At 45.0% G+C, this 25,321-nt stretch overlaps 1 protein-coding gene across 2 annotated transcripts in view; it reads right to left on the bottom strand.

The window, feature by feature from the left end:
* METTL9 (methyltransferase 9, His-X-His N1(pi)-histidine) overlaps positions 1–24,813 on the bottom strand; it is a 177,637-nt gene extending 152,824 nt beyond the window's left edge. For both annotated transcript variants that reach the window (XM_086940758.1, XM_086940757.1), the window contains exon 1: positions 24,567–24,813. In XM_086940758.1, coding sequence (XP_086796884.1) covers positions 24,567–24,725 — 159 coding nt within the window. In that variant the 5' untranslated portion in view covers positions 24,726–24,813. The remainder of the gene's footprint in view (positions 1–24,566) is intronic.
* Between the last annotated feature and the right edge of the window lie 508 nt (positions 24,814–25,321).

Below are 25,321 nucleotides of genomic sequence, written 5' to 3' on the forward strand. Positions count from 1 at the left end.
CCCACCTCGCCGCCAAGACCTGGAACACCCTCCCCTCCAACCTGCGGCAGACCCAAGACCTACTGGCCTTCAGAAGGCTCCTCAAGACCTGGCTCTTCGATCAGTAGCACCAGCGCCTTGAGACCCTAACGGGTATGTAGTGCGCTTTATAAATGTCTTGATTGATTGATTGATTGATTGACCTGTCAAAATAAACACTTTTGACGAGTAAAAACCATCCTTTTAAATATTAATATGTCACCTCTATGTAGGCCATGAAGCCCACAAGGTAGGGTGCATGTTATTAAAAAGCTGAAAATGTAATGTTAGCTTATCCTTACTATGACTAGCACCCAAACTCTATTGTCACTGTAACAGGGCTTGCAGTCCTATGGAGGACACCAGAGTACTGATTAAAATAGTAAAACTGTACCTCAGGACCAGGACTAGCTAAAAAATAATGAAACTATTTTTAATAGTTATTAAAAATCCAACTCAATGATTTAGTTGGAAATGAAGTTTTAATAAATATTAAGCAAAATTAATTTAGAAAAATTACATTTTCTGTGCCTGAAGTGCCTGGAGGCTAATTGCATTGGCACACCAGTTTCTTCCAACTATTAATTAGCCTTGAATAGGTGTGAAATGCCTCTCAGGAGCAAATAATGGGCTGACAATGATGGGCAGATAAGACTCATCAGAGCTGCACAGAATATTCGGGGTAGGGGGGCTATGGGCATTTTTTTTTTAAAGTTGTAGTGCTCAGTATACCATTCCCTGTGCTCGCTTTGTTCGCCCTAAGTTGGCAGGGTATGCCCAGACGTGGCTCCCTTGCTCACTTTGCCACTGGATTCAAGCTAGCCTGGCCGATGAAGGGTCTTACCCCAAAACTGGTCCCAGGATGCTTGTTTCTGGTTCAGGGAAGGCCTGGCAGTTCGGGCTGAACTGTTCCCAGGAGTCACAGGGTCAAGACTGATTTGCATATAGCTGGGTCTGAACTGAGGTGGCAAAGTGAGCTAAAGAATGATGATGGATTCAACCCAGATCTGTGACTGGGGGTGAGTGTCTGAAAAGTTTCAGCACTCCGTCCATCATCTCCTTGTGTTTGCTTTGTTCGCCCTACGTCGGCTGGGTATGCCCAGACGTGGGTCCCTAGCTCACTTTGCCACTGGATTCAAGCTAACCTGGCTGATGACGGGTGATACCCAGAAACTGTTCCCAGGATGCTTGTTTCTAGTTCAGGGAAGACCTGGCTTGGCAGTTCAGGCTGGACTGTTCCCAGGGGGCACTGGGCCAAGACTGATTTGCATAGAGCTGGGTCTGAACTGAGGTGGCGTAGTGAGCTAAAGAACCATGATGGATTCAACCCAGATCTGTGACTGGGGAGTGAGTATCTGAATAGTTTCAGTGCTCCGTCCATCATGCCTTGTGTTTGCTTCATCCTTTTTGAAACTACAGAGTCAAATCCTGTTTGAGTGACAAACGCCTCTTGGCAGGCCAGCTGGGTTCGCATAGAACACAAGCAGCACACTTGAAAAGAGTTATAACAGGATGTCAACATAATTCTTGTGGATTCAATGATTGCTAAAGTACCCAGCTTTTGTCAAGTAAGACTTCTGTATCTGGGTTTTTTACTCTGGGTACAGCGACTACCTCAAACTGGAGGCTAACGTTAGATGCGAGAAGACACTAGGATTACTATAGAACACACCCCTAACCCCAGAGCTCACATTTTTTATACCTGATAATGCACAAAGAGGGTAGGGTAGTCCACCAAAACATTTATCTCATTAGTTTGGGAGTGTTCAAGAATCATTCCAACCCGCCAGGCATAAATGTAGCACCTCCAGGCACCCACTTCAGAACACTTTCAGAACCTGAATAAGAACAGAAGACTGGGCCTACTCTCCGTGACCTGAGAGGAGCCCAGAAGGACTGGACCTGCTCCTTCTTGTACCTACTACAAAGAAGTGGACTCAAATGATCATAAGGCTAAACCTCTGTTCAAGCTACAGGTATAAAACAAACTACAAGAGTCATTTTCCTTGAAGTACCCAGTTGACCAGTGTCAACTGGACATGGACTGGACACTGCTGTTGGCCTCCGACTAACTAACACCCTGTGAATTTTCTATGTGTCTCCCTCAGTTCCTGTGGGGCTTTAGAGGTGTACTCCTGTTGTGTACTGGAATTTGATATACTAGGGAAGAAGGTAAAACCTTTAAGCAGGACAAATCTGGTTGGTGTATCTGACTCGTGCCCCATAGCAGTCAGCCTCAAATTATTCCTAGGTCATGGTCTACTGTGACTATAATTGGATCTTCGTGCTTTTTGGTGCCATTTCTAATAAAATCTTTAAATTATATCTCCAGTTTCCCCTACTGGATGTGTCATTTTGTTTGTTAAAATGTACTCTATTTTTCTAATTTGGTTTGGGATTTTTATTGTTTTGCATTTTGACTTCATCACTATTTTGGTGCTGCATAAATACTTTACAAATTGCCCTGAAAGGTAGCTTGTCTGCTCAGTGCCATAACTACCAGGTGGCTGAGCTTCGGTTAATTTAGTGACTCTGAGGGTTCACCGTAGCAAGTGTTGTGATTATTCCTTACGGTGACAGTCACCCACCCCAATTTCTTACAGATCTATACTAATAGGATATTGCCACATCTCCTCTGTTCTGTGGACTCTAAAATGGCTTCCAGTAGAAACAAGAAACGAATTCAAATTCATAAAGAGGTGTATCCAGAGACAGCAAAATACCGGACAGTCAAACTTGCCCTTTACAAACTTCCTGGTCACTGACGAAGCAGACACTGTTCACCTAGAAAACGCTCTATTAAAAAAGCTCGAACTCCGAAGCAATCTTACTATGTGAGTGCTGCCTAAATTTGAAACATGCCTCCAACGATAAGGCCAAATCCTTCATATGAAAAATGCAAGAAAGAACGCACAGACCTAGTCTTCCAGCGCCACTTACAACTAAGACCTGGCCCATGTAAACCACATCATCAGATTCCATGGTCTGTTCTTTTAGCTATAGAGTCCAACATACTAGTATATGCTTGCCTGTTTAAGTAGATCATGCATTACACTTTACATTGTAACTATCTTCTATGCTTTTGATTAAGCTCTTAGGTGAAGCATCGTACTGCCGTGTAGGTCTGGTTCACGCCAAGATTGCAAATAGGTAAACATAAAAGTATACTTCATAGAGCTACAAAGACACATTACATTTCTATTCTGCTTGATTAAAACCGACTAAAGCATTTCAGACAAGCTATACCCACAGATAACATAACAACCACTTACACTTCAGGGATCACAACATACCTTGACAGTGCAAAGTATTCCACACAGAACAGTTACCTACATGGAACCAGAAAAGCACCATTCTCTGTGTTGAGCAGTATAAAGGCACTCTGAGAAAATAACCCAGCCTTTTATGCAAGTCATTACACTGCGTATTCCAAATATACATTAGAAGACAATCTCACCCGTGAATTGTCTCTAAACTCGACAAGTGCATCCTTCAGCGCAATATACACAACAGAAAAAACTCACAACCAAAGACAAGTGCATGCTTCTAGTAAAGGGCTGATTGCATGCCAGAAGAGGGTCCGGTATCTGAAGCCCTATAAAACTTTTGTCATGGTGCCAGTAACTCAAGCAAGTGCCCAGCTATAAATTTCTTTGCACACTTTTTACCTCTAAGCAGTACTTGGATATCTATTAGAGATGACAGTGGAGAGCCAGTCAATGGAGAACAAGTCTCTCTCTTCTATTTTCCCTTTACTCAGGAGTTCTAAGATGGCACTTAAAAATTAACTTAAGAATTTCAAAACACTTGGAAAACTGCATTGATTTCACAGGCCTTCAATTGATAATAAATAGATTCTTATCCTCGTCACTAGTCTTATAAAGGAAAAAAATATAGGTTGGTGGACTTTCTGGATCTTTGTTGCAGAGCTATCTATACTCTACTGGAAACAGCACATACAGATCAGAAGCTCACCTGCCTGCAGGAGCCAAAACGTTCCCTACACAACGCCTATACCTGCCATACTAGATTGCTCCCCTCAAGCCAGGGTTTAACTCAAAATATGATATTTTGCGTAAAAAGATCAAGTCAGAAAATATTCCCAACGCTAAGAAAATCTGGAAATTGCCCTCTGCGGTTTGGCCCGGTTTCACCTACAAATATTCAGTTCTCTCGATTGGTCAAACATGGTCATCTTTTCTCCTGCAACTGTAAGATTTTTCTACCTATCCATCTCTTCTGAATACGTCCTCTGTGCCCTGAACTGTGAAATGCCTCAGCGTGGTGTTTCTGCCCATCTTCTTATGTGCAGTGCCCGACTGACTACAAAAATGGGATATGCTGTGAAATTAAAAAGTGAACCAAAGAAAACAACAAACATTCAGGAGAGTAGAACCATTATAGGATATTTTTTAATAGCTGAACTGATTTTCTTTTTCTTTGTCCATGTATTTGTACAGTACTTCTACATTAGATGTACTGGTCTCCAAGTGCTTGCAGGTTATCAAATAAAAGCACCATTATTGCTTCTTTATAACCTCTTCAAGAAGGAAAATAAAAGCTCACTAAAGGCACAGCTTGATTTTTTTCTTGCTCCTTCTCAGCTAGTATAGATGAATCGCTACGCCATTAAGACAACCACATCTCCCGTTCAGAAATGATAACATCAATATTCATGCCCCATAAAAACAAGACTCCCTGTGATGGTGATTTTATGGCTGAATTTCAACAACATTTAAGCCTGCTTATTGGACTTATTTCTTCCTCAAGTTGATAGGGAGACAACACAGATTTCATTGGCTCCATTTGAGGTTAATGCAGCCGTAATTTCAGTTTTGATCATGAAAGATAACAAGGACTCTTTGTGTTCATCATATCACATTATAAGCCTGTTAAACATTTATTCCCAAATCCTATGTGCATGAATGTACATGAAACTGTGTTTTTGACACCTATTGGATAAACCAGAGGGAGCTGATTACTGGTTTCCTGCGAAGACTAACCTGATAGCGTTGCATCAGGTACCTTCTGATCACACCATGTTCAGTCCAACAGGGCAGTCCTTATGCTGGACTTGTAAAAAGTGTTTAATGTAATAACACTGGGATTTTCTAGAGAGGATACTCTGTCAACATAGGTAGTTTTAAAATGTAATGTGTAGAGTTAAGTGAGTTAGTCAATGGGAATATGGCGAGATGTTCCATGTTGCATCTTCCATTTGTTGCTGTAGTGGAATCAAGACTTTTTATGTACGGTACATAGAACTTGTGAAATTATCACAGAAGATTAACAACTGCGCAGGGTGTTTTCCATTTAGATCCTGGCCTTTTAAAGTTAATGAGTGAAATTGAGACAGTGTTAATACGTTGATCAGCGGGGTGGGAAGCAATGTGTACTGGTAAGACGCTACAATATTTTTCTACAACCACTTCAAGAATACAGATTGATAATTGGTCAGAGTTAACCAGGCAACCTTGGCCAAGCCACCTCTATTAATTTTCAGCCTATCCGACCTGTCAGACGGGGAATACCTGGTCTGGGAACACATTTGCAGGCAATGATAATGCCCTATATTTGAGAATGCTTCATGGATCTAGTTTTTCAGCTACATAAAGAAACAGGTTACGCAAATTAAAGTGGTGCACAACTCACCATTTATTGGAACAGACACTCTGCAATACACAGAGAATGAATGAATGAATGAAAGTTTATTTATATTGCGCAAACTTAGCCCAAAGGGCATCAAGGTGAAATATTCAAGAATATGCCATAATGGCCTAACTTGATTTATTTCATCATATATAGAAAATAAAGTCGTGAAGTGGTGTATTTTCAAGGGTATGGTGCTACAAAGGTATGGTGGTATATTCAAGGACCAGCATATGTTCTGATCACACGAAGCTTCATAGTTAGGTGTAGGGTGCTATAACAGTACAGTAATATCATTTAAGAGTTGTGTATATGCCAATTAAGAATTAGTGTATGTTCAAGAGAAGGTCCACTATTGTGAACCGCTATATTTAACATAAAACATAAGTTATAGCTAACAATATTCTACATTTGTAAAAGAAAAAAAAGGTAAAAACACACAAGTGACTACCATCATACTACAAAAATGGATTGGATGGGCTCAAGCAAAGGATGCAATAAAAAAAAATAATGGAGCAGCATAACTATGTATCACAAACAAAAAGAACTGATAATTATTACATTCTACTCCACAGTGATTTTCAATCTTCCTGTAGCTGACATCACTGAATATTTTGGGTGAAAAAAACAGGAAGCGTGGGTGCAGTATCATACAGCTGATGTCGAAGTGCTGTCAACCCAGGGTTCAGCATGCCCATCAAACCAGCCACCTGAAGACTATTTTTCCCGCAAAGGACATAATTTGAAAACCATTGTCTTAAGCGCGTTCCCTCCAAACAACCCAGAATTCAGGCGAAGGGTTGAGGTCACATGACTCTCTCTAACGAGACAAACAAATCCCCCAACAGCTTTCCCACCCAGGCAATCATTATGACAAGTTTGTTGTCCCCCCGATCAGTCTCCACACAAGCTCAAGTTCAATAGAAGGTCACAACCTTCCCATTAAATCAAGGGGTCCCTATGGGAGGGAAACATTGTTACTTCTAACAAGCAAAAAAATGTAATGTTTCCTCAAACAAATCCATGAATTGATAGTGGAGTAATCCTAGGTCACCTGGCTGTTGAGATCTAGGCAACTTAAATAAACAATGGAAAAAGAAATCCTAAAGTTATTTGTATGGGAGGTGCACTGTAGAAAAACTAAAATAAAAACCTTAATACTGTGTGTCTATACATATATATATATATATATATATATATAAATAAATGTAAAACATACACACATATAAAAGCTTGATAGAATTAACCAAGACAACAAAATTATGTTTCAAAATATAACACAAACCTTTATTAAAAGCAACCAATCCAAAAACAACCAATCCCTACAACGATCTATATAGTGAAACAGATTCCTCTACTATTGCCGTAACTTGGTAAGCCTACTACTCTTCCACTAAAATTACTGTTCAAAACAAGAGCACATCACACAAATTAAATTACATTAAACATAAATCAAATGCATTCTGATGTTGGTAACTCAGTAGGATGGAATCTATAGGCTTTATACAAAGCAAATCTGTGGTGTAAATCATACCCAAAAAAGAACTTTCTTTCCCCATGATGAACACTGGTAGGATTGAATAGAACTGCCCGTTATCAATTTGGGAAGATGATCTCTGTTCCTTCACTATCAAGAAGAGCCTTGCCAGGGGCGTGGCTAGGCGGCCGTGAGAAATGGCCACTGCTTGAACGGGCTCTTCCCGACCCGCGGCGAATAATCGCTTTGCAGCCTTAAGACCCGGACAGAGACCCTCCCGCAGTGCCAGACGGAGCAGCTACCACCCCGTGACGGCTCCGGTGTGGTTTTCAGGGACGGCGATCCCCGCTAACTCGACGTTTTGGCAGCCGGCTGCTGAGCCACCCGAACCAAGCACAATGGTGGCCCTGGTGCGCTGATTAGAGCGCGGTCCTGCTCGGCATTTGGAGGCCTCCGGGCAATTCCCCCCCTCACCAGGTGACATGTGGATAGAGGCTCAGCCTCTGAAAGGATAAAAGAGGCGACGTGGAGGGGACTTGAGGGGCGGCGTCCTTATCGCCGTCGCTGGTCGCTGCGGTGGCGTCGGCCCCGGATCGGGGCGAAGATTTAGGCCCAGGCTTTGTGGCCTACCAGCAACCAACGCAGGACTGACGGCGCGACACCGGTGCGGCGGGAGAGAGGAGCGATACAAGGTACACCGACCCACCGCAGCCTACATTGCACACGGTGGAGCCCCCGCCGATTGGGACCTTGGAATTGCCTCTGGGAGCGCTCTAACCCGACCCAGATAGCGCTTGGGGCGAAGCCACCTCTGCGGTGCCCAGCACATGCTGCGATGTCGAGGGGCCTCTGAGGACCCACAGCGCAACGGTGTGGACCCTTGCGCCATCCTTCCCCTTCCTGCTCGACTGACGAGGTCCGCCTTGGTCAGAGCGCGCCCGGCTGGGTCGCTTGACCGCTGATTGCTTTACCCCCCCCCTCCTTCGCCGCATGTGCAGTGCCAAAGACCACGTCCCGCCTTTAAAGGATCCGGGGGTGAGCGGCGAGTCCCTCGGCGAACTGCTGGACGTGAGGCAGGTCATAGACCAATTGCTCAGGTTCTGGACAAAGGTAACAGAGCGCTGACACACTTTCCCAGAAGCATCTCAACGGTTGGCCTTTCGCGGTGGGGGGGGGTGAAAAATGGCGACGGGAGGCAGAAGCTCCAAGAATAACGCTCAGGCGAAATTGTTCAAGTATGCATGGCAGCAGGGTGGAGAAAGGGTCGACTCGATAAGAACGGAAAAGGTTGGCGCAATTAGGCTGGGGTCGTCTCCCCAGCCTAAGGAACCCACGCCCACGATGTCCTGGCAGCCATCGGGGAAATGCGCACGTCTATGGACTCTGTGACGACAGAAGTTTCATTACTTCGTGCCGATTTTAAGCAGACAAATGAAAAAGTGCGTGAACTCAAGGTGGTGACGGCGGCACTCCAGGAAGATACCTCCGAGCTCCAACGCCAAATGTCAGATATGGAAAAGAGACAGGCTCGTATGGCACAGCAGCTCGATGATTACGAAGGGAGGGCCCGTCGCAATAACGTCAGGATTCTGGGGGTCCCTGAAAAAACGGAGAAACCAGCGGCTGATCTTTATGTGGAGGAGCTAATCAAGAAACACTTTAAGCCCAAGGCGCTATCTGCATATTTTTCAATAGAACGAGCCCATAGGGTGCCAGGAGGGAGGCCTAAAGATGGGGCCCCTCCTAGACCAATTATCGCCAGGGTCTTCAATTTTCAGGACCGCAACAACATTTTACAGACTGCCAGAGCGGGCCCCCCATTCAAGATCGACAATTACAAGGTCTCCTTTTTTCCGGACTTCACGGCCCGGGTCCAAGCACAACGACGCAGCTTCCAGGCGGTGAAACAAGAACTGCGAGGCAGAGACATTAAGTATGCGATGCTTTTTCCAGCGAAACTAAGAGTCGAGAAGGACGGCAAATCATGGTTTTTCGACTCACCTGAGGCAACCTGGGACTGGCTGGAAGGATGGACTAAGGTTGGATACAAACCCAAAAGACGCCATGGTGCACCGGAGCGGGGGTCTGGAGATAGACCGGAGTCCACAGCGATAAGGGATGATCTGGGGGCAAGTGGAGCGGCCTCTCGAACAGGAGTGAGAGACACTGGAGACCTGTAGAAGGGCCGACCCTGATGAACACTTGCAAGTAATAGGGGGGGATGGGCTGTTTACAAAGGGTGCCATTGGGAGTAGGTGTCCGACTTTCGGATTCCGGGTATGTAGTGTGGTTAATTGTATTTACCCAGACGTGTTATGGAGATTTTCACTAGGCTGTTATTTTTGATTGCAAGCTGCACTGTATTGACCTGTTCGATTGATACTCTGCCGCGGGGGGAAGCGGGGGGGGGGGGAAACGATTCACAAGGATCATAGCCACACCAACGATTCACCTCTACGCAGTTAGTATGGGTGGAGGACACACAGGCACTCTGCCGGGTTGGGGGGTGGGCAATTCGCAGTCCACAGGCAGGGGAGCAGGTAGGGGGGTGGAGTGGAGTCAGTGGGATGCTTCAGGGGTGGGATGGGAAAGAGCTATTAGTGGCACTGACCGTAGTGAAAATGTACGTATTCAGATTGAAATGTTTGCGGGGGGGAAGGGTTGGTTGCACTTTGTTTTGTGCTTTAGTTTTGGGCAGTACTTCAAGGATAAAAGTGAACACAAGGGTGGAATGCTGCTGAGATTTCGAGGATGTTTTGATTATGATGGCGGAGGAGCTCAATGGTTAGAGCTGCAGACCTTGATGCAGAGAACTGGCCAGGGACCAGGGTTCGATTCCCGCCTCGGCGGGATCGGGCTTAAATTCCTCTGACTGGATATTCTCGCCTCAGTGCCGAATCCAAGCATGGGCCCCACGCTGCAACTCTGGGCAATAGCTTGCTTACTCTCCACAACGGCCCCCGATACACAAGGGATGCCTGGTTTCACTATGGGATGCCCAGGAGTGGACACCTCACAAGGAAAAGCCAGGAGGGGTTCACTTGTGGTAGGAGTACAAGCGCCGGGATGCTTACGGGTTACTGTTCGCGCTATACAAATACAACACATTTACATGTGATAACTTATGGCACTGCCCCAATTGTGGCGTCGGTCCTCCCCTGACCTGTTTACATGGAATGTGCGCGGTTTGGGGGACAAAATTAAGATGGGTTTGGTGTCGCAATATGTACGTAGGGCAGCCCCAGCACTGGTACTACTTCAAGAAACACATCTGGTGGGGTCGACAGGTAAGGCTTTGGATCGATGGGTTTACACGATGGTGATACACTGAGTTTTCCTCCGGTTCCAGGGGGGTGGGAATCCGGATGCGCAAGAGTTTTCCTGTGACAGTACAGCAGGTGTGGAAAGATGCACACGGGCCATTTGCAGCTATCTCATGCTTATGGGAAGGGAGGAGATTAAACGTGGTTTCGGTATACATTCCACTTTGCCTTACACTTAGGTTGCTCTCCCGGCCCTCAGTGCTTTTTTGTTAACACTCCCAGAGGGCGAGCTCATACTAGGCGGAGACTTCAATGCGGTTCTAGATGATGGTCTCGACCGCCACCCCAGCAGGAAGACAGGGATGAACAAGGCGCGGCTGAAAGGCTATGTAGAAGCTATGGGTCTTACGGATGGGTGGAGGTTCAAGCACCCCGGGGATCATGGCTACACCTTCTATTCAGGGGTACTCAATAGTCTCTCGCATTGACCATTTCTTTGTTTCTGCGGACAGTATGCCCCACATACTAGATGTAAAAATAGGCCCGAGGGGCATCTCGGATCATTCCCCACTTTCCATGGTATACACCTCTCATGTAAGAACTCGGAGGCGTATTTTCCAATTCTCGCCCCATTATTTGCAGATTTCTAAAATCAGAAGGGACCTAGTCACGGCTACGAAATGGTACTTCCAAGAGAATGTCACCTCGGTGGACTCACCCGGGGTCCTATGGGAAGCATACAATACGGGGCTAAGAGGCCAGGCGATAGCCTCGATAACAGGTCACAGGCGGGCTGTGCAGGAAGACTGGCAACACTAGAGCGCGATCTAGACACTTCACAGACCAAAGACGATCAAGATCCCACTGAGGGGCTAAGCATCAATTACGCCTCAAACAGGCGGAATTCACGGAGTATCAGCGAGTGCAGGTCAGACAAAAGCTTATGCGCACTCAACATATCATATACGATGTTGGTGATAAGGCAGGGAGACTTCTGGCGTGGCTCGAAAAGAAAGACAAGGCACAGAGGACAATAGCACAACTTTGCTCCACCGATGGCATAGTGCACACTTCCCTCACGGATATCGAAAACACTTTGGCAAATTATTATGAGGTGGTTTACACTTCCCCTTCGGGTAGGTCTACTGAGGAGGCGCAGACCTATATTAAAATATTCAAATGCCCTCCATTTTAGAAGCAGACGCCGAACTTCTGGAGTCAGACTTCACTACGGATGAGGTCGTGGGTGCTATTCACTCTTTGCAGTCAGGCAAGGCGGTGGGGACAGTGGAGTCCCGATAGAACTATATAAGCGCGTCTCGGATCACGTGGCCCCGCATCTGTTGCGAATGTTTGAAGATAGCTTGGCCGCGGGGGAATTGCCTAGAGATCAGCGGACGGCAAGGATCATAGCCACACCAAAACTGGGTAAACCCCCGGACGAATGTACATCATAGCGCCCTATTTCGCTATTGAATGCGGAAGCAAAAATACTGGCCAAAATAATCGCTGCGCGCCTAACCCCACATTTGGAGACCCTGGTGCATCCGGATCAATCCGGATTCATGCCAAACAGGAGCACTACTCTAAATCTAAGACGAGTGTACATGCGGTTATGGAGCAGATCCCAGCTTTACCGGAACTGGCGGCGATCTTGTCCTTAGACGCGCGAATGGCCTTTGACATGGTCGAGGGGCCGTATCTATTCGCGGTGTTGCGGCATCTGGGCTTTGGGCCGAGATTTTGTGCTTGGGTCAAACTCCTGTATACGAATCCACTTGTGCATGTTGTGGCCAATGGCCATATTTCAAGGGATTTCCGGCTAGGTTGTGGTACACGTCAGGGATGCCCCTTGTCGCCTCGCATTTTTTCTGGTACCATTGGCAGCATGGATACGGTGGGACCCCATGATAAAAGGTCTGGACTGAATCCTGGGAGGACCGCATATCGTCGTATGCTGATGATATTCTTCTTTACTTGACTCTTCCCAGGCGTTCACTCCTGGTTCTCTTTGACATTTGTAAGATTTTTGGGAGGGCCTCAGGATACACCATCAATTGGGACAAGTCGGTAATGTTCGTCCTCAAAGGGCCCCCGCTGATCCTCCCGAACGACTGTCCCCTGAGGGTTACTGACGGACCCTTCAAGTATCTGGGGGTTTGGGTGACACCGAATCGAGAGATTTTCTATCACCGCAATTTGCTGCCACCACTTGAGCGATTCTGAATGGACGTGAGGCATTGGCATACCCTATCGCTGACCCCGTTAGGAAAAGCTGCTTTATTTAAAATGATGAAGAAAAAATAGAAACTGCCCACACCTCATAAAATGAACAATTATTCAAAGAAGCACGTGTAACTAAATGACACATGTGAAGGTACATTTATTTATACCAACGACTAATGTTTTTTGAATTTTTTCAACAAAATATTTTTTGAAAAGCAGAAAAAAGGGGGTAAACCCACACAATCAACACAGTGATTATACAAATACATACAGTTATTAACAATGATGGACAACAACAATTGATGAAAAACATAAGAACACAGAACAAAAATATTAACACATTTGATAATTCATGGTTACATGTGAATGCCTGTTTTAAAACCACCAAAGCAAAGTGAAAAAGGGGCAAGAGCTTGTACAATGTTCATTAACATAAATACATTTAATGTATTACTACGCTCTTGCACAATGCCGACGCGTTTCAGGTTCGAGCAGAGCGTAATCGAACCCTCATCAGGGCTTTGTGAATTGTCTGTGTAGAGAAGAAAAATGAAAAGAATGTTGAAAGCCAAAGCTCACGAGTCGATTGAATTCATGGGATTATGAAAAAAAGGGGGGGGGGGGTACCTGTGGTTATCAGGCTCCTGAGAACTGATCGATGGACATGATGACATTACCACGATTTCTCTATATTCTGGAGAATACTCCATTTCTTGTGCCTCCGAAATACTTTGTCCATAAACGCATTCGTTTCAGGCCTACTTTGGGGGGGACAAACCGGCACGCATTTCCCGACTAAAGTTGGTACGAGGATTGTTTGACAGGGGCATCGCGCTCCCAGATGTCCAGTTGTACTATTGGGCATCACAACTAAAGATCATAAATCACTGGCTCCACGCCCCGCAGACGGAGCCTGCGTTCAAGCCGGACAGATATGACCTAGGGGTTGGAGGAGTGATGACAGCGCTCTATGATCCCCGGGGTGTGGCAGCCCTGATAGGCCCCACGGCTCACACGGTAAAGCTTTGGCACATGGCGTCGGCTCGTCTCAAGTGTCAGGACACGATCACGCAGAGGACACCACTTTAGGCATCGCGCCGCCTCGGCCGTCTCTGTAATAGCAAGGGATTGGAGGCCTGGGACCGCATAGGAATTTCGACGATTGGAGACATTTATAGAGGGGGTAAAGTCCTCACTTTTGACCAACTAGCGGCCCACTTCACTTTGGTGGAGGCAGAATGTTTCCGCTACTTACAAATCACTCATGCCATTCGGTCGGTGCTTCCGACTGAGGGAAAACTACCAGAATCCACTCCTTTAGAGGATAGACTGCTAAAGGCGACCTCATTGGTCTACCATAAGTTAATTAATAATATGCCTGACCCCATGAACAGACTTAAAACCGCCTGGACTACGGAACTAGGTGACTTCGACGAATCAGACTGGCAGACCGCACTCTCCTCACCTCAGGAGGATGCTGTATCATCACGGCTCAGACTGATACAATTGAAAGTCCTACACCGAGTATATTACACTAGGGTCACACTACATAGGATAGGAAGAGCTACACACCAGTATTGTTTGAGAGGCTGCGGGGCAACGGGATCTTTCTATCATACCATCTGGGAATGTCCTTTGATTGCTAGTTAATGGTCCAAGGTTATGCGTACTATATCTCAAGTGGTTCATGTTTTGCTGCTCCCTGAGCCGCGTCGTTGCCTGCTGAACATTTGGGAGCCGAATGACCTAAGCAACCCCCTGCAGGATTGGGCAACGTTGGGTATTACGTACGCTAAACGAAATGTGGCCAAGGCCTGGGGATCCTCTGTGTTGCCGGCGCTTAGAGACTGGAGTATGGATTTGGACTCTGCGATGGTTGCCGAAAAGGCAGTGTATCTAAATCGGAAATGTCCGAAAAAGTGGGGAAAAATTTGGGGAGCCTGGAATGAGTATAGAGGATGTATTTGTGAACCACCCCAGTTGGAAAGTGATACTGATTCAGATTGTTAGGGAGGGGGGGATGGGATTATCCAGTATTGGAAAGCTTATGTTGATTCAATGTACAGATTATAAAATTGTTTCCTTGAGATATATAATGTGTCCACCACATGTCTTCATATTAACTATGCACGGCTGATAAGTACAATGTATACCTTGAAAATGTCCATCGTTCGTTTTTATTATCAATAAAAAATTAAAAATTAAATTAAAAAAAAAGAAGAAAAAGCCTTGCCAGAGAACTGTTACTACTACTTCTCAACATACTCAATGTCTCTCCACGCAACGGTACATCTTCTGCACACATAACTTTACAAATCCTCATCCTAAATCAATGAATGCCATGGCAATCTAAATCCCAGCCAGTCACACCACTACTTTTTCTTTAAAAGATCATTGCAACAGCAGTCGATCTGCAATTATACAATCAAATCATTGAAAATGTTAGCTGTACAACTGTCAATTAAGCTTCAGACCATGCTGCAATGATGAGACAGCTACGGGCCAAGCTGTAGAAGATAGAAGATGTCCTGTTGAATGGCAATAGGACAATGTGGTCCTACTTAATCAATTGGAAGCCTTCAATAAAGTCAACCACCACATCTTAGTAAACATCCTGTCAAGCCACATGGAATTCACTGACTCTACATAACAGTACGCAGTCCTGCTCCATCTCTGATCAACATCTTATCAAGACAGCACACTAGATCATAAAAATGACCTTCCCAATTTGCAGCATTCAAAGGATCTATCCCCTAAAAGACCTGTTCGCTGGCATCCAGGCTTTAATTGATTTGACTAACATCATTAAAGAATTAATTAATCTTCTTTACCAACAACTTTACCAGGTCCAGGATTAACTCAGAGATAAAGTTTGAGAACTTCACACTACAACTTACCAAAAATGTGAAGAACCCTAGATATAGTCATAGACACCTACCAGGTGGGCACACTGCCATGTATCAAGTATCACTCGCTGACGCTTGGCAAGTCAAACTAAACTTCTCAGAAAGTGACAGCAGTACAACCGTCCAAGCTTGGGTCATTGCCCATCTGCATAATAGTAGCATGCACTACTTGATATCATTCCCAATATCTACCTGCCCCCATGAACCAAAGAAATGCCAATGAGGAGAGGGTGGAGGAAGCAACAGGGAGTGAATCGGAGACGAAATTTAAAATAAAACTGAAGGAGAATTGGGGAGATGGAAAAAAAAGCACAAAAGGAATGGAGCCACATGGAGAGTGGAGGAGCACACAATCAAGAGAATCCCTGCCAGGACAAGTGGAGAAGTACAAGAGGGACTTACAGCATGTAGCGTGGGGAGAAGCACATGGGTGAGTTCTGAACCAATGGCAGTATAATCAGTTCACAGACAATTTCGTAGTTAAAAAAAAGTCACATTTGCTAAGTTTGGCCTAGACAGAATTAGCACTTGGCCAAAATCGTTCACTATGACCCACCCTGAAAATGCAATATGTTTCGTGCTTTCCATAAATAAATATGCTCAGATACTTGTTTCTTTATTAAAAAAAAAAAATGTAGGGAATACTTTGATTGCGATCGTTATAAAAAAGTATCCACCTCAAATTGCTGTTGTTGGAGATGCATGGGGAGACGATTCTAACAGTTTTGGAAAAGCAAAGGGGATAGGGCAGAGGGAACCTATCCCTAAAATGAATGCTCCGGTTGAGAGTTGTTGTGGAGAACACCTAGCTTGCCTTCATATAACGGAGCTACAACCAAAATCGCTGGCAGGAATGTTATGTTTATACAACATGCTAGGATTGTCAAAAGACTCAGATTCCTACACTAGTTAAGGAGCCCTGCTCCTCGGCATTTGCATACATATCTCTGTTGACAGTCCTGTCACACAGTATATCTTGATAGCTTGACTCAACAGTCCCCCTCTTCTGCCTGCACTACAAAGCCTCATACTTTAGAGAAAAATAGATTTCATTCCTACTCTGCCAAAAGTGCGCTGGGTGTAGTAAGGTCTTGCCTGAAAATCTGCACAGAACATTGGCCTGACCTAAACAGTAATGTAATATGAAAAGATATGCCCTTACTTCAATCTTCTCCTCCTCTACCCAAGTGCTCATTGGGCATGTTACAATTATTTCTGCAACTTTCCTCCTGTGTAACGCTTGAGAACCTGTGTGGGCCTTTCATTGCTTTACTCATTGAGTAAAAATGATTCCACTGTATGTGTCATTCACCAAGTTAGATCCACTCTTTCTGCTGGAATGAAGATACACACACATGAAATTACCCTGCCCTCTAATGGCAAAAAACTTGGAGTAATCCCCAAATCAGGAATAACACTCCATTCCCAATTTAGGTCACTGGTCATCACCACCTCAGTCTCCACTGATGGCTAACCCTTTTAATGCCTCCAAAGAATTTGTGGCTGAAGTTAGAAAAACCTTTAGCATCCATGACTATGAAAACTCCTTCAAACTGGACCCATCAAATTATGAAATGCCAAATATCTTTGCACCGAGAGGTCATGAAGACAAATGCTACACCAATTGAAGAAAAAGCTTGTCTACCGTGGAATGGAGAGCACGAGACCCAGGCCTGGACATACCCGTCCCACTCAGGGTGACAAATTAAAAAAGAACAATTGATGGACAGAATGCTGATTCGTGTTCAACATTCACCCCAGTACAGAGATCTGGGCTTAAAGCAGTCGTTTTTTGGCTCTCCGTGCCATTCCAGTTTAAACCTAGACACATGCAAAAAAGTCTTGGACCTGTCCCAGTGGGAATAATCCAGCCCGAACTGCCAGGCTGGGTCCTCCCTGAACCAGAAACAAGCATCCTGGGATCGGTTTCGGGGCATCACCCCTCATGATGATGATATTGGAAAGGGTCGCTTTCCAGTATTTTTATTCTTTTTAAGTGTTTTAATATCTCCCTTTTTATTTCTGTTTACTTTGCTTTACCAGTATGACCCAGGGCATAGGGATGCCTGTCCTCTGTGTCCGGGGTTGCTGGACCCTGGTTAGAAGCCTGCTTGTTTTGCCCAATTCGACTACTGCCTTGCACTGTCAGTGAGCTGGGACATGCCCACCCGGCCCATCAGCCTACCACAGAGCGCATTGTCAAGAGGGACTTGATACCGACTGATCCGGTACTCCCAGCAACCCTTAACACGATCGGATTTCCGTTTCCTCCTGGCCGGTCCCGATTCCGGTGACCTCCGTATATCTTTCTCTAGACGGAACCAAGCCATGGATCGAACATGGTTTTGGAGGCTTGTAACTATTAGGCATTTATCAAATGTCCTGATGATGATCCCTGTGAATTAAATGTGGGATCGAAACGCCGTCGACCAATTCATGTGCCATATACAGTGTGTATACCATGTACTATGTTGATGTAATGGCGCATCTTAGAATATCTGTTCACACTATGATTTAAAGAACAATTTAAGCTTTTTGCCTAAAAGCCCTTTCCTGTTCACTTTGAGTGTACTAAAGTGTCTGTGTTTAATTGAGGTACAGGCTTGTGCCCCACAACGTAAGATTGTCGAAGGATATTCTCTCTTTATTTTGTACTATTAAGTTAATATACTTGTTGACCACTGTCCGGCTGGACAAGTCACTTAAATACAGAATCCATTGTGTCTGTATTCATTTGTATGCTTTATCCTGTGTTGCATGGGACCATTGTTGTTTCAAAAAATTACACCCGGCCCAACTGGCTTTGCATAGGGGCTTATTTAAAGCCTGTTAAAGTGCGTCCGGGCAACGGACGCGTGCAGCAGGCACGCCGTGCTCAGCGCCAGCCCCCCTGCATCTTTTAAGATCAAAAACAAGGCTTACTAGATGCTACACTGGGCCCAAACTACACGCCTTAAAGACCGGAGGTAAGGACCGAGCCTGTCTGTGTTTAACCTTCTACACAGTCCCGAAGCAACCGCAAACCATTTGCCACAACTGTAAGGTATGTGTACCGAAGATGGATTATTTAGGAATTATCATGCTCCATAATCCTGCTAGATCTGTTAGTTGTGTTAAGTTAAATAAACCATTGCGATACACCCTCTTAAAGCAAGATCCCTAGTAAGGCACAGTATGGAGTGCGCTGAATTTATTGAAAGCCATAAAATAAAGTGGTCTTTTGTTACTGAATTTTGGACTAATGAGGCAACAGGACCAAATCTGGTCAAAGTCACTCCACCTGAGTTCACCTGTCACCTTTTGAATAGGCCCATAGGGAGGAGGGGGGCTCGCGGTCTTCTATCATGACTCTGTGTCTGCCGTATTTGAAACAGTCTCTACTACCACTTGCGAAGCCATGTCCTGTTTTCAAAATTCCCACCATCGCTCCTTTAAAGGAATATTACTCTACAGACCTCCAGGCCCCCAAAAAGTGTTCCTGGCAAACATAGGCGCCTTGCTAGAAGATGGTCTCTGCACAAACAACTTCACCATACGTAGTGATTTCAATTTACATCTGGAATCCTCTAGGGATACAGATACAGCTGGCCTGCTGGATGTCATGGGCAGTACAGGATTTATACAATTAGTACAAGGCCTTACCCACGACACAGGTCACACTCTGGACAGCATATTTTCTAATCATCCCCACTTAGCCTTACAGGTTCACTGCCCCTTACAAGGACTGACCACACAGTGATCCTATTTGAACCGTCCTGATCAGCAGCATGACCATCATGCCCCTAAAACTGCATTCATGTAGCGGGCCTGGAATAAAATGAAGGGGCCTCTATTAGGAGACTATATCTCCTCCACCATGTCACCTTTGCCCATTGACTTAGAGGCGGCCACAACGTGGTATCCAGACTGGATTGAGGCAACATGTAGGACTGTGGCACCTGAAAAAACAACAAAACCGACACGCTCTCATCCAATGGCACCTAGGTACTTGGATGAAATCCGGGAACAAAAACTCATTTGTAAGTGCCAAGAACTTCATTTGAGAAAGAGCTATAATTGCTCAAAAAAAGAGAAACATAAACAAAGTCTCATCTCATATCAGACTTTGGCAAAAAACAATTTTTTCGTTTTATTAACAATCAGATCACGATAACCAAACACTTCACTAAAGAACTTTTCAGACCGGTATCCAGACTAGCATCCCCCTGCCCCGCCAAAGATTGCTAACAGCCAAGTTTTATGCAATGTGATTGCATCTTTCTCTCTACATGAAGCTGAACAAATCTTTTCCACTTTCGATATTTCCTCGCTGGTCGAAAGAGAGGCCCTATCCAGCTGGGGTAACTTAAATAAACATATTATCTCAGGTTCCTCAAAGCCTCTGGTTGCTTTATCAGAATTATCCCCGCTTTCTCAAAAACAAACACTGGATTTACTTATATTCATTAGATCAGGCTCTCCTTTTGATCCCTGTCCGGTTTCAGTGATCAAACTGGCTTCTTCACCTATAGTAGAAATTCTATGGTTCAACTCTGCTAAAAGAAATTTATGTACAGAATGCTGAACAATGTCATACATTCACCCAAGTACAGAGATATGGCCTAAATCCATAGTTTTTTTGCTCCCCATGTTCAACTCTGGGCACTTCCCTAAAGCATGGAAGGAGGAATCTATTCTCCCTCTGCTGAAAAAACAAAATCTTGACGACCCAAAAGATCCCAACAATTTTCGATCTATCTCTCGGCTCCCTCTCCAGGCAAAACTGATAGGGCCATAAACTCTTAACTTACCCGTTTTTTACAGGAAAATCATATTCTGGACTCATCACAGTATGGCTTTAGGGAAGTCCATAGCACCGAATCAGCGCTTATTAATTCCACAGAACAAATTAGGAAGGCATTAGAAGCTGGAGGCAATGCAGCATTGATAATGTTGGATCTCTCAGTAGCATTTGACACGGTCTACCACGATCTCTTAATGGACCGATTGTCGGTGTGCGGCATTCAGTGTATGACCTGGAAACTACCGCGCTCCTTCCTCACAGATAGAAATCAAACAGTTGCCTCAGACATGCTCAAAGTCCTGTGCACACGTATATAGTGAAATAAGTGTTAACTGTCAAAACAAACGTATTAACCACTGTTCATTTTAGAAAGGACGGAGGTCGACATCGATGGTTTCATGTGAGATGCAATATATTTCCACTCGATCAGTACAACAGAAAAACAAATCAGCCGACGTGTGTTTCGTCACACCATGTCAAGATGTGACTCTTCAGGGCTGCTATTGCAGAGAACGAATCGGGTAGTTTGCGAGACCGGTGATAATTCCAACCCGGTCGCGGTCTGATGTTGGTAAAACGAGTAGTTAGACGAAATGTAGCCAAAAGGACGGGTGAGTCCAAGTGCTGGGGAGATCTGGGCTCCCATAGCGGTGTGTGGTGTCTCTGCTGCAGAATCAGAAAATAGAGAGTGGTGAAAAATTCCACAATTACATGAAGGTGATAAAGACTTGGATGAGTGAAAACTGTTTAACATTTAACTCAAGCAAGACCATGGTGATCGTTTTTTGGAAACAATGCTAACTTCTAGTCAGCTAGGTGGTGGCCCGAGGAATTGGGTATACTCCTGATGCCCGCCAGGAAAGCAAAAAACCTTGAGGTAGTAATTGACAACAGGCCAACCTTTGAGGAATCAGGTGAATAAGGTCACTTCCTCTACTTTCCTACTAAAAAGGTTGGAGACCCAGCCAGACTCTTGAAATGATAAACAAAAATACTACACTTATTACCCCAGGAAAGCCACCGAATAGTGATAACGTCCCTCGTCTTATCAAAACTAGATTACTGCAACAGTTTACATCTGAATATCCAACAGCAACATATGAACAAACTGCAATTATTGCAAAATTCAGCAGCTGAGTTGCTAAAAGGTACTCCTAAATGTAAAGGACTGGGGTTCAAACAAGAACTTTTTACAAAAAAGTCCTCTGGGAAGGTTTTGTATCCACACCTTACCTCACACTCGTGGTCAAAGTCACATGCATTTAGATCCAATCAGACCGACCACATCCACACCTTGAGTGGATGGCACAGCCCAAACAGAACCCTTTGCTCCTTAGGAGCAAAGATGGTGGTAGTGCCTAAAATCAAAAGAGCCAAATCAAAAGAGCCAATTCAAAAGAGCCAATTGGGGCAGCAGATGCTTTGTTACCTGCACTGCTAGGGCATGGAATGAACTTCCTTTCCACATTCGGGCCTCTCCCCCTGCTGTCATTTAAGAAAGCACTGAAAACTTGGCTATTAAGCAATTTGTTTTTACATGTGTCTTCATGTTACTCTGCTATTGCAACCGTTTGAGCTAAGCACCAGGACACCTTCGGGTAACTGTTGCGCTCTATACATTTATATAACTTAATATACACACAGCACTGAAACATTTCCCACACTGAACATCATGTAAATACAAACTGTTTTCCATCTATGCACTAGTCTAGTAAGTCTAAGGATTCTATCCCTCACTCCTTTCTCTTCATGACACACCAAGGCACAGCAACAAAAACAAACTAAAAGCACAACTCTGGCCATCACGCAATACATTAAAGGACAAGATACACTAGAGGCCCACACACTTCCAGCTCTGCAGAGCTACTATGCGGCGTGGTATCGGTCCACAAATGTGTCAGTTGTATGAAGTATTGTAGAAATACAACTACTATACAATACTTAGGGCCAGATGTAGGTAATTTTTATTTTCCGACCTCTTAAATACCGAGTCATACCGACTCGGTATTTCAGAGGTCGGAAAATAAAAATACCGAGATGTAGGTAATTGCAGATGTGCAATTACCGAATCGGAAACAGTCGGTAATTTCCGATGCGGTAAATACCGACCAGTTGATGCCCATGCATTCCTATGGGCTTTAAAGCCCATAGGAATGAACGGGCATTTACCGGTCGGTATTTACCACATCGGTAAATACCGATAGCCACAAGGGAGCAGGGGGTGTCACTTTGACACCCTCTGGCACCCCCAAAAGAGGCTCGGGTGCCATGTGGCAGGCATACCTGCCCTAAGGGCAGGTCTGCCTGTCATATGGCATAGGTGTGCATGCACACATGTGTATGCACACCTGAAACGGTATTTTACCATCAAGTATTATTTGATGGTAAAATACCGATTTTGTACTGCTTGTGGGACTCAGAAGAGTCCCACCTACATACCAATTTACCGGTATCCATAATGTTACCGACTCGGTATTTTACATACTCGGTAAATTTACCTATCGGTAAATTTACCGAGTCTGTAAATTACAGGGACCTACATGTCAAATTGCTTTTACCGGGTGGTAACGGCCGAATTCGGCCGTTACCACCCGGTAAAAGCCTACCTACATCTGGCCCCTAGTGTCCTAATGCATGGAGTCACTTGGTATCCATACTCTACATGACATTCATTTTGGAGCACATAAAAGTCACGGAATCAATGCAATACAACGTTCAGCATCTCTCTACAGTTAGTACTACACAATCTGAGCTTCATAACCAGAGGTATGGTCAGGTATTAAAACTGACTCTTAAAATTGTCAGAAAGGAAACTGGGTCAGCTAACTTGTTATAATACTCAGTTTAATATTGCATGCGACATCAAAAAGTGTGCCTTAGAAAGAACAGGCTGCAGAAACAGAAACACTACTTAACGTGTAAGGTAGGTGCTCGAAAAAGGCGGTTCTATTATTATTCCATGTGTTTCTAGTTTCGTTAACAGCAAATCGGTTCACGCCCAGGAGAGCTGATCATATCTCTTAAAACACTGGACTGAGTTACTGGAAAAAGGATCAATCCATCGCGGAACACAACAGGTGTAACACAGACTCATAAAGTGCATCGACTTTACACGGGGAGAGAGGGCCGTCACATGTCATGCTTCTTCAGTCGTTGGCCCTGCTGCAAACAGTGGCAGGCAGAGTGCCAATTATAACGAGTTTTACTTAAGTGGACGCCGGCATACTGTGTAATTGCGTGAGATCACCACCTCAATTCACAAAGGCCTCGGTGTGGGCTGGCATACGAAAGGACTTTCAGTGCCCGTCAATTAGCAATAACCCAATGGCCTAGAAAGGCGGAGACTCCTAAACGCTGGTCAAAAACGGGTGAACCATTCATCCATCACGCATACAATTCAATAAAAACACCTGCCTAAATAGCTCTTTTGAACTACAATTCTACACATGACAAATCGAAAGCTTCCCGAGGCAGACAAATTGTGTTGTCTTTTTCTATAGTACTTAGATTAATTCCAATCTGTTTTGAAAACACAACATATTGATGCAATTTGAAGAACAGTAATTTCGAGCACATTGGTGCAAAAGTGCGGCGAAATACAGTTGATTCATTCTGGGTAGTGGTAAAGCTTTCGCGGTTAAAGGGTGTCTCAAATCTGTGCCACCGTGTTATTATGCCCCTGGCGGCAACCAAAATCATGGGTTTGCAAAAAAAAAAAAAAAAAAATCAGTAGGAGGCACGGGTTTAACAAAATATATATATATATACCCAGTCGGCCGATCTGCGGTCTCAAAGACAAAAGAACCGAAGGGGTGTTCTGAGCCACAGCACCTTTGCCTAGTGATCAAACACTGCACCACCACACAGCAATCCTGGGCTGGCACCGCAGACACAGCCAGTGCCAAACAAAGTCGCCTGCCTGCCTGCATGCAAGCAGCAGTCTCTTTCTTCCCTCCCAGGGCAAAGAAACCAATGCTCCCCAAACCCCTGCAACCCGGGTTAACACGTCCCCGTCATCTTTGTTTCCTGAAGGTGGTTTATTCAAAAACATAACACAGAAAGAGGGTCGGGCCCCATGGTAAACCCCGTCTCTATTTGGATAGGGGTGCTATGTCTGGTCTGGGTCATAAAGCATTTCCCAGACAGCACAGGCTATGCTTAAAAACAAGAGACTGCAGTGTTAAAAACACATTTTGTTACAAACATCGGGCATAAGCCGGTTCTAGGCGCTGGCAATACAATACCTCCTGGTTCTCCTTCCAGTAGGTGGCTTCGCTGTGGTTCATCATATTCATGTAGATGGACCGGGTTACAGGGCTCCTCAGGTGCTGGCCGGTCCACATCCTTTTCAGGGCCAGCAGCGATAAAACATAGCCGAGCAGCCAGCACAGGAACAATTTCATCTGTACAATGAAGGGCAGGAGCAGGGCGGCATCCCGAGCAGGCAGCCAGTCTGCCCCATTGCACGGAACTTACACATCAGCTTGCAGCGGGGAGAGGGGGAGGGAATGGCACAGCAGCAGCAGAGCGGAACCTTCCTGCCCGCGCCGCCGTTTCCACCCGGACCGCTTCAGGCGCACACCCGCTGCCTAACAAAGACCATAAGCCCAGCAGAGAGAAAGGAGGCGCCGCAGCTCCGCGCGAGCAGGGGGTCCGCGGCCCTGCAGTGCGCATGACCGGAAGTGCCTTTCTTTCGTGTTGCTAGTCATCCTGCTTCCTGGCTGGGAAGCGTTTCAGACAGCCGTGGCTGCACGTTCGTCACTGAAGCAGACAGACCGAGCATCCATACATATAAGAGTTCATTTGTTCGCAGCCTCCTTCCCCACGATATGTTCCTGTAATGAATAACATGCACAAATCTTAAAGCCATAGTTTAAAATTATTAAGCCCCTTCCAAATCTCCCATGCGTACATACAATGTTTTCTGAGTTGTTTATATTAGGTGATAACTCACAAAGGTATTACTGAAGTAAGTTTTGCAAAATTATACATCTCGGTA

This window comes from Lissotriton vulgaris, chromosome 10 (genome assembly GCF_964263255.1).
Source record: "Lissotriton vulgaris chromosome 10, aLisVul1.2, whole genome shotgun sequence".
Lineage (NCBI taxonomy): Eukaryota > Metazoa > Chordata > Amphibia > Caudata > Salamandridae > Lissotriton > Lissotriton vulgaris.